At 38.7% G+C, this 10,804-nt stretch overlaps 1 protein-coding gene across 1 annotated transcript; it reads right to left on the bottom strand.

Moving 5' to 3' along the window:
- Positions 1-1,268: 1,268 nt before the first annotated feature.
- On the bottom strand, positions 1,269-9,752 carry LOC145908858 (uncharacterized). The gene is made up of 11 exons (XM_082996180.1): positions 9,598-9,752; positions 6,650-6,734; positions 6,354-6,483; positions 5,925-6,127; positions 5,153-5,253; positions 4,555-4,813; positions 3,288-3,839; positions 2,282-2,444; positions 2,092-2,206; positions 1,578-1,783; positions 1,269-1,346 (listed from the first exon to the last, which is right to left on the bottom strand). Exons 1-10 carry the CDS (start codon positions 9,750-9,752, stop codon positions 1,597-1,599), a joined length of 1,950 nt encoding a protein of 649 aa, XP_082852306.1. The 3' UTR covers positions 1,269-1,346; positions 1,578-1,596.
- Between the last annotated feature and the right edge of the window lie 1,052 nt (positions 9,753-10,804).

Below are 10,804 nucleotides of genomic sequence, written 5' to 3'. Positions count from 1 at the left end.
GGAACGTTTGCAATACTCAATAATCTGACTTTTGTTCAGCGATTCCAAAAGTCCGCAACTTCCGTGGCTCACAAGTGCCCAGCATACAAGGGCCAAGCAAGTCACCGAAGCTATGTGATTCATATTGCTGTTTTGTACTAAGTATACGCTGACAATGCTTGTGTTCAATCTAATAGATTTTGTTCGGTGATGTAACGTGCTTTTATATACTAACCTTCGTGTCGAGTACCTTGGAAAATTTCCGAAACGGAATTTTAAAAGGGATTTTGGAATAGTGACGTAGGTCTTTCGTTATTTTCCACGTGTAAGGACCATCGTCTGGTGGAAATGTGGTGGAATGTCGTAGTACAAAGCAATGGTTTGCACTAAACGAAACCGTTGCTCCTTGGAGCATTTGCCAGAACATAAACGTGCGGAAACATATGCTGATATCAAAGTTTGAGGCCTTTATTTAAAATTTATTTATAAGCAATGGTTTCCGCGACAAAATTACATTTGCGGACGGAAATTTTGACTGTGCTTTCCGAACGCGTCTTGTTTGGCTTTCCAGACAAACAAAACACAAATGTTCAGAGGCAGGAAGCGAAACTAGTGGACATGAGAGAAGGCAAACATTCACGATCGGTCAAATCGATCTCTTTATATAGTTTAATGCGACAAACATGGCATACGTCATTTGTGTTGCGTTATTTTGTACTGGTAATGACGCAACTTTAAAATCCAAAAACGGAACCGATTTCGATTTTATCGATTTCCGGGCAAGGCAAGGAAACGTCTTTTGATAAAAACAAACGCAAAACTGTGTATTTAGTTCCCTTCTATAGGTTTGTGAGGTACTTTTTAACGACAACTCAAAACATGTTTCGACGCGTTTTGAAAGTGGAGTAAACAAATGAATAGCTTCAAAAGTTTGACCGGAATAAACAAAGGCATGATGTAATAGATGACGTAAAAGTATTACGCTGTAAGGCCAAACATATGTTTATGCAGTTTAACGTCATAGTATTGCTAAGAATATCACGGAATGGAGTTTTTCTCGAAACAGATTGAATTATTAGACAATTACAGCTTTTTCTTGGAGGACGCTGTGCTCACTAAATAAGTAAGTGGAATAATTGCACTCAAATCTTCTCCATTCAATTCGCCACTTTTTATTTCATTCTGCTGGTTACAAACGACAACACTGACTTTTAGAAGGAAAAATATGTAACACTGTCAGTATTTGGAAATACAGTGAAAAGTTTTTCGAGTGACAACAATAAGTCAACGGAAAATGAAAAGGTAGTTGTAATCTATTTGCTTTTGAACTGGCCGCTTGGTGCTGAAAGTTGAATAGATGCCATTCTCTATAAAAAAAGTAATCTTGTCATTTAAATTATATATCAGTATTGTTTTAGGCCAATTTAAAAAGCAAACACTTTCTGTTCGCAGTACGGAGGTTTATCCAACACACGTAATTCCCAAGACATTGCTCAAAGGAAAAGTAAAAATTCATAATCGGGGCATTCCCATCCGGTACTTCACCCCTTGAACAACAAATGTGAAAAAGCAAAAAAATAATCAACTTTTAGTCCGACCTGGCGATAGTGAATCCTCTCACACGAAGTCGTCGCCGCCTTCCACGGCCACGTTTTCGGTAAAATCCCCTATATCCATATTCTCGTTGTCGAACATGGAGCTGAGGTCTTCCGAGTTGAACGACTCCTGATCATTAGTGGAGTCGGAATCTGATGATGAGGAGTGAGTCTTGCTGTCGGAGGAGCTTTCATAGTCGAAGTCGCCGCTGAATAAAAACGAAGGGTTGTCAAACTTTTAAATGTGGAAACAATCGTTTTTACAGACAGGTATTTTGTAGATTAATACGTTTATTCTGCAGAAAAAAACTCCAAAAAGTTGTAAGCTTTTGTAAGACTATAATTTTACAACCAACGGCAACCTTCTGAGAGTCAGTCGAATGCGGCAAATTTACTATGAAAGTTTAATTTAAATCCTTTTAGGTGGGTTTAATGTTCGGTAAAAAGGCAAAAAATGCTTGCTTGGTGTTCACAAGGCACCACTGGCGGGACTCGAACACGCAACCTCTTCACTTACTTCCTTGCTTGAATGTATTTCGCATATCTGTCCAGCAAGAAAATATCATTTGCATCGCATTTCGTTTTCTTCTCTTTATTCCCGGCGTGGGTTAGGGTTGCCAACGAACCTGCTCCTGTGTCACAATACCAATTATAGTTATGTCACAGAATTTATAACCAATGCCATTGTGACGTAACAGCAGCATTACCTGCCAGTTTTTGTTTCATTCGTTGGTCACGCGATTTGCGACACATTCGCCAACACAACATGACGATCTCGTGCCACGTGAGGGCGATACAGAGCGCTGAAACGCCGAACATGAAATAAAGTAGAGTTGATTTTTCTTGAGGTCGGGAAATGAAACAATCGACCTACGTGGAAAAAAAATCAGCTTTCGAATTGTCAAACTCTGGCCAAAAATTCAACACAAAATTCTTCCATGAATTCAACACGGTAAACTGTTCACAAAGGTGTTACAAGTTGTTTGGGAGAAACTTTTGGACGTTTAAAGAAAAAGTTTGTTTGTGGACAACGCATTTTTATGTACCCTATATTTCTTTTTACCCAAATGGTTGTATTATAGAAAATGGTTTTGAGAATAAGATCACATTCTTATGGTTTGCATCGAAAAATAAAAAACAAAAAAAGGCAATTTGTCTCAGGGATAATTCAGGAGTTGTTCGAATTGGATATTCGATTTTATTGCCTGCTAATACAATTGGAAATCAAGATTATCTCCTGACAGTGATTATTGGCTGTCAACCACATCACCATACGCAATAACACACATTCCTGTTACGTCACACTGAGTGGAAAATTCACAATGGACAATAGAACAGACATTGTACTATGGCTTTGTTGTAATAGAATGGCATGTGTTTAAACAATGGCATGTTTTGTGCCAGAACAAAGAAACGAACAATCGATAATGGTTTTATGGCGGTTCGATACATTTTTCTATTTTAATCTCGTTATATCTTAATCCAAGCAGCTGGACGGGTGACAACACAATTGTGCCCGTGTCAAAGGTGGCAAATATGGACGTTGGGTCATATGGGGTCAAAGCACCCAGACTTTTCAGCCACATTTGAATCAAGACAATATATAGGATTTTGAACAACGATAATATTTTACTCGCAAATTTAGAAATAGGAATATGTTAAACAAAACTTTTCTCCGAATGTGAAACAAAGGTTTAACAACTGTTTACTTACGACATGCGGACACGGAGATCTTTCACACTGGTAGATTTCTGGTACGTGGAAATTAAACATAAGGTACTGAAGAGCGAGGAAGGCTGTCTCCAGGAGTAGTCTCAGAATGCATTGCATCAAATACGCTATCGCTATTCTATCTTCAAGTCTCTTGATGACAGCTCGGGCCCGAACTGACCTGTGACACGACGAAATCCTGCTGGGCGTAAAAAATCTACCAGAGCATCCACTTGGTGCTCCCGCGGTTTTACTTGGGTCGCTGTTAGCGCTATACTTGACGTCACAATGGGAAATCGAAGTTGGAGCACCTTCCGATCTTTGCGGTTTGTTTTGTGACGTAACAAAGCGCGTGGAGTGCGTATGAATAGAGCTGCATCGTTCAGTGGCCGCCGCGGGTCGCGGTGACGGTTTCATGACGTAAACACCCTCTGATGACGTCGATTTTTCAGAAAAAGCGCTGTCTACTTCTGATTTCATCGTGGAGGCAATGGCTGGTTTGTGTCGAGTGCGACAATCACTCCAAGAGTCACTTCTTTCCCTCCAGATATCGTTCTGAGAATATTGATCGTACTTAAGGTTTGAAAAATCGGATCAATTTAAACTATAAAATGTCCAAAAATTAAATTCCTCTAGCAACCATTAAAGGAAGTTTACATTTTCACGTTGTACTTTTTTCAGTTAATTCCCATTGCAGTAAATCGTAAGATGAACTCCAGAAAATTTAACAAAAGCTTGCATTTTTAACCATCTCATTCACCGGACCCAAGTCGTTTGTGGCAACCCACCAAATGCTCGTTTTCACAAAGCTTTTGATTGACGGAAATGGGCAACAGTTATTCTCCCTAATTAACCTCTGCAAATCGCCTTCGAAAATCTGGTAATCTCCCAATAGAGAGGCTTCGGCATCGCGCGCCAACGTTCGATTGATCGAAGAATGCGGCCAACACCCAAACAAGGAAATTGCGGGCTGGGATTTACTAATGAAAACCATTATAACGCTAACCTGTTTAGCGAGGTAGGTTCGTGGTTTATTTGCCAAGGTTTACTTTTGTTTTTCTACGACAGGATTTCAGCGTGATATTTCAGCATTATTTCAACATGATGCAATAGAGTAAAATTCTTGTTGCCCAAATGTAAAATCTCTTTTTATAAAGGCCCTATATTGTTGGGTCAAATATATTATCACAACCGCAACGGTATCTCTGCAAATTGATTTACACTGTTTCTAATTCAAAATAAACAAAAAAGGGCAATTATGAAATCTCACCAAGCTAAATTCCTTCGCCACGGTGTAGCGTCGCGATGTGACGTCATCATATGACGTCAGGTCACAAGAGGATCCAGAAAAGGAACCGAAATATGTTTGGAAACTACGCTTCCCTCCGCTTGTCGGCGTGATGTCGCTTTCACTGTGACGTCGAACCCGGCGTTTCGGAAACGATCGGAACTTTCCGGAAAACGGGGAGAAAGGACTCTTCTGTGTTCCACGCGAACACGTCTCTTTGGGAGTGTACAAGTCATCTTGGCTGCGTTGTACGTAATATTTTGGATGAACAAGTTGCTTTATGTGAAATAGGTTGCAAAATAAGTTGTTAAACTTGATAGCGTAGGAACAACTATATGAGAGGTTTGCCTGTTGGTAAATCTACTAAGTGTGTAATGTACGAAGCCCGCGAAATAATTGCCACATTGATTTTCCAAATTTTCACTTATTTCTAACAAAATGTTATACCCACGCACCCCAAGCCTCTAAATGAGCTTGCGACGCCCAAGCAACATCAAAATGCCACACTATGTAGAAACCGCGGACGTTAGGACAAAAAGACAGAATCACTCTTTACGATTACAGGGAAAATCAAACAGACCTTGTTTGGCTTCGAACGTTCTGTGAGTTTGGGAGAACGTTTCCAACCGAAATTTCCTTGTAATAGAAGCTTGGATGGTGGTTATAAGCTGGTGGGCTTTCCTGCTTAAATCAAAGTAAACACAGTCTTAGTGACAACCAAATCAGTAAGGCAGATTTAAAGACGCACATAAAAATATAAACAAAATATTCTGAATCAAACAGGGTGAGGATATGCTGTCATTTTATGAACACGAAAAGAACCTAGTTTTTGAAATATTGTTTAAAATAATTTATATGAATGCCCTTAAATTTATTCAAGTAAATTATGTTTAAAACTTGTTTGAAAAAGCATCAGAACAGAGGTCAATTCCTGGCGTTACAGCCGAGTGCTAAAGTGTGTCAATTAGAGCAAAGCGGTAATTAGCCAAGTGGCAACAGAGCGTTGAGTAAAGCTGCGAATATCGATCTCATAAACGGTCGAAGGGTGATTCCATTCATTTTCTACCATTCATTTATCACACCTACTTAATTTAATTGGATGCAATCTTCAGCCCATGGTCCAGTTTCTGCGGCCAACCTACGGTTCTGGACACGACGCTATTTAAATTTGCCTTACGACACAATTCGAAAACCACTTGAGGTAACGCCCCTAAAAGGTGCTATCTCTCTTTTGTCATAATCGTGTTCTAATAGTCAATTGTTTGTTAATTGTTCACTCATAAAACTAAAAAAAAGTGATTTGTTCTTTAGCTCAAGTTCCTTTAACTCAAGGCAGAAACATTTATTCTTACCCGATCAGAGTCCTCGATTATGTTAGGGTAATCCCCAAAACTGATGACGTCAGCCAGATGTCCGCCTAAAAATCGTCTCTGTTTGAACGGTTCGTACTCGTTGACTTGTCTTTGTGTTTTCGATGACATAGTTTTTTCGTCTTCACCGGGGAATTTCCCGCTGGTGAAAGTGCTTTGCTTGGGTGGTAAAGATCCGGAACAGCCTGGAAATTTGAAACGTGTTACTTGTACGGAATCAAACATTTCAAGAGTTTAACGATATAGTATTCTCATAGGTTAAAACAAAGAGTTTTACTTGTACAACAAGCGGCGTTGAAAAAAGGGGGAGTTCAGGAAGAAATTATTAAACCTTGCAAAAGAGTTACAGCAAGGTGCTTTCAACTACTGATGCTATGTTTGATCAAAAACGGAACTAAAATCCGTTCCAACCTTTCTTTCTGTTCTTAAACGTTGTCACTTCCACTTGCCGTCCGCTGAGACGGAATATCCGAGGCAACTTTGATACGACGTGTAGGGCGTAGACGATAAAGATCATAGATGGAGTGGCAACAATTATCACCTGAAAATTACGGATCATTTGAACCGTTTTTTTTTCTGACAAATATGGTTTGGAATTTGGGTATAATCAAACACGATGTACAGATATTCCATCATGTATTCTTTTCATTGAAAACTCCATTAAATTTAATTGAACTTTACACTACGGCGTAAAGTTACAGACTTACTTGAAACCCCCAAAAGCGAACATGAGAAATTGGAGAGAAATCGTTAAAACAAACATTTTCGCACCCCGGTTGTTTGGTGTTGCATCTACAGGAAGAAAAATTAGAATAGTAAAAGTGGATGAAAAATCAATGTTTATTCTTACGAACATAACTCATGGCTTTGTGAGTCTCCGGGACAATAGCCAATATAGCCAATATGGCTTTCGTGAAACTTATTTGCAAACGTTTCAATGGTATTTACAATAAGCAGTTTACATTGGCAATGATTGTAAATCCAATCGAATCGTTTACCAATGAATTTCACATTACCTATATGGGCTACATTGTCCTCCAGGGATTCAATGTTATTGTTCTTTGTCAAGACGACCAGCAGGTAAAACGTGAATTACTCTGGGAGAATAATTCAGTTATTGAGCGATCACATTCGTGTCGCAAAGTCATGATCGGCGAACAATTTAAAAGCGTTTAAACAGATTGCAAATCCATGTTTATTTTGAGCCAAGCATGTAGGTCACTATCACAAAACCTCAAGGGTTTTCAAACAGCGGCTTTTCAATTTATCTTCAACGAATCAATACTGTTATGACGAAGTGGAGAACAAGGGTATTTAATCGATAAAGGACATCTAAATTGGTCGGTTAAGTCTACACAGGTGTTAACATTTTGCCTTTGGCGCTGGTTGGCCCTCACCCTTTATTTTCCGAAACAGCAATGTCCATTTCGTAAAGAAAAATGTTACAAATAATAATTTAGCGACAACAAAAATATTTATCCATAAATACACTGGTTGTTATAAGAGATAGCGAGAGTATTTAGTGCCCTAAAGCATGCACATCCTTGTTTGTGCAAAGGTTACGGAGGCCATGAGCATCTGCGGGATGATTTGGAACCAGAAACAATGTAGACATTAAGAAATTTATGTGAAGAGTTCTTTGGAAACAAAGCCAAGTGCTTAGCGCACGATTTCCAACGCTTCGTCGCCTTTCCAACTGAAGAACTTTCAATTTCGTGCGATTTCTTCGTCTGCATTATTTATGTGAGGATCAGGCAGTTTTATATCGCTCGACAAAAAGACAGATGTTGCAGAGGATGCCGCTAAATTCAGTTCCCAAGTGGGAATCCTCGTTACGGGAATAAGATGTAAAAATATTGTCGGGTTGATAGTTAACGATCGCTGCTTTATCGCTGCCATAAACAAGTTTGGAACAAGTTAATACATCAAATTGAATAAGAACAACCTCGGGTAAATAGGAGAAACCTATATATTGAACCCAGTTGACCTCATCGTATAAGTTCAGAATACGTTTGACCAACAACACTCTTGCCTACAGCTTGCCCAAAGGCTGTCTGTTTAACTTTTGTATATCACAATATAGATATAACATCAAATGAACGATGGCACTTTCAGAGTTGTTTATTTATTGTTTTTTTTACAACTTTGGCAAAATACATAAAATAAAAGTCAGTCACAGAAGATCGTTTAAAAATGTAATGCGTTTTTTGAAAGCCGCCGGTTATAAATATTAAAAGCACTCATGGGTGCTTTCACGAAAAGAAAATGGATTTTTAATGGTACCCAAATGCATGACAAATGTCGTTGTTTTCGCGAAGAATAAACAAAGGTAATATTCTATTGGCAACAAGCAGCTGTTATGCGAAACGACTGAAAAGTTCGACTGGTTACGTTTTCGTTGTGAAATTTAAGCCAATGTTTTCCATGTCAAAAGTACCTCATATTGAACATCGGGAAATTTTCTACAGCAAGCGCATTTCAACACTTAAAGTAATGAAGAACGTCAATTTTCCACCCGTTTCTAATCAACTTAAGGAGACATTAAACCGGCAACATTACGTCACTTACTATGAGTCACGTGTCGCATACAGGGGAGTTTACGTTGAAAATATGGAGTAGTGATTTTGAAATGGCATGAGACGGCGCGCAGAGTTACGTTTGTCCTTGGAATAAAATTTAAAACAAAGTGCCACAATATTAAACATGGCATAATTAGAATATTTTCCGAATGGCTGAAGGCAAGGACAACAATAATGGCTTGATCCGCGCCTAGAGGGTATAGCTACCCGTATTGTATTGTAAAGGAGCAATGAATTATGAATGCGCGCCATTAAGAATGTTTGCAAAGATGTTGAAGCAGGTCTTGGCGTGTCTTTGTATTCCAACTGTTGTTAAGGGTGGCAAATTTCGCACATAGAAATTTAGATAAACCCTTTGGACCGTTCGTATTCACTTAAATCTATATTTTACATTACGCCAGACAAAACACTCTGAAATGAATATTTTTGCCATTCAATAAAACAGAATTGGCAAAAGGTTGGGACAATTTAAAACAAGTTTTCTGTGCAAAACGAGATTCCAAGAATGACAACAAACTTATTTAACCGCGAACATTTCCCATATACTTCAAAGGTTTGTCCGTGATTCAGAGTGTTAAATTTAATGTTGGAGTTTAAACGATGATGGGGCGAATTGAAGGACTTGGCACGGGATAATTGAATCTCGCGGCACTTACGACCGAATGTAGGGGAAATAATTTTAACATTTTCGTCACCGAATGCCCGAAATGTGAATTTCAAGTTTGTCTATTTTGGGATTACCGCGATTATTTTTAACAGTCAGTTATCCATTAGAAATTTTCAAAATAGTCAACTATCAAATGCGTTATTTCAGAATATTAAGACACACTTTGTTGTAAAATTACATGCAGTAAAATTTGAAGAACGTATTCGTATGCACCTGTTTTTTATCACTAACATTTTAGGAAATTAAACTTCCTAAACTTCAACTGCAAAATATTTAAATACCCTATCCGCAGTTCAAAATAATTTTATGCAAGATCAGCGTCGCACAGATCCAGTTCAAAGACATAAAATGTTTTACCAAAGATGAGATGCTTGAGGACTTTCATATACCGTGATGATAAATGACTTACTTGAAGGCGGCCTGTTCGTCGGCGTAAACGGTGTCCGCTATGCGGGTGATGGCAACGATTCTGAAGACGAACAGAAGTGTGATCCATACTTTACCCACGAATGTCGACTGTTTCGATACTTCATCGAGTAACTTTTCCAGCAAATGCCAAGACATGACAGGTTGTGGCTGTTGATATTATTGTGATCATGCGCTGATTGCCACTTCATTACATCACACTTTCAAGTTTCAATTGGATGTAAGACTGCTTTGCGAGTTTTACGACGACAGGAAATTGAACCCATGTTTTTAACAGCTCTGCACGACAGTAACATATATGAATACATTAGTATAACAGAAAGATCAAAGCTGTGTCTATTTGCATTCCTTCGTTAACTCACAAAAGCCCAAATTAATACAGTTTTCTGCACGTTATAACAAGTATACTTATAACTATAGTTTAGACCAGGTACCAAAAAGCTTCTGTTTGACAAACAAACTACGCCAGATTCTGCAAATGCGTTGCGGGTTTTGTAATATACACTTCACATAGTTGCAATGAGCAGACTTTATAGGTCGAAACAGTGACATCTGTATGCAGCTCACATAATTCATATTATTGGCCCCATGCTTATTTATACACACTTCACTTGATCCTACACTTTACGGCTAATAATAAATCTCTCGAGCATTTGGAACGTCGCAGTACCTCACTAAAGAAAATGGACGCTGGAGAGTTGCGCTATAGCTTGCAACCAACTCCCAAAACGAGATTTTGCTTCTCAAAGTGATCAATCGTAAAATGCTATTTGCCAATTGCTGACCACCCTGGCATCGTTCAGCTCATTGCCCGCAAGACCGCCACACGACCTGTGGGCTTACAGGCGCCTTTTTTTCTTTTTTTGCACGATGGAGAGAAAAGAAAAAAAGCAGACATGCGTTAACGGATTGCTTACATCTGATCTTGACAGAAAAACTTTAAGCTTGCTTTAATAAGTAGTCTGTGGACCTAAAATCGTTTCTGCAATCGCCTTAATTATAAAACCTATATTCCGGGTCATTGCAGAGTTATATAACTTTGTTTCTTTCAAACAGAAGCTACCATATGTCGGGTTTAAAATATTGTTGATTAGACCTACTAATCAAATAGATTTGTTGCTAAATCCTGATCAGTGCGACGTAATGCAGACCTGATGTAGTAATGCTACAACACAAGCTGAACTGCTACA

Source organism: Ascidia mentula, chromosome 7 (assembly GCF_947561715.1).
Source record: "Ascidia mentula chromosome 7, kaAscMent1.1, whole genome shotgun sequence".
NCBI lineage: Eukaryota > Metazoa > Chordata > Ascidiacea > Phlebobranchia > Ascidiidae > Ascidia > Ascidia mentula.
The sequence above is the reverse complement of the archived record's forward strand: the minus strand, read 5'-3'. Positions and strand labels throughout refer to the sequence as shown.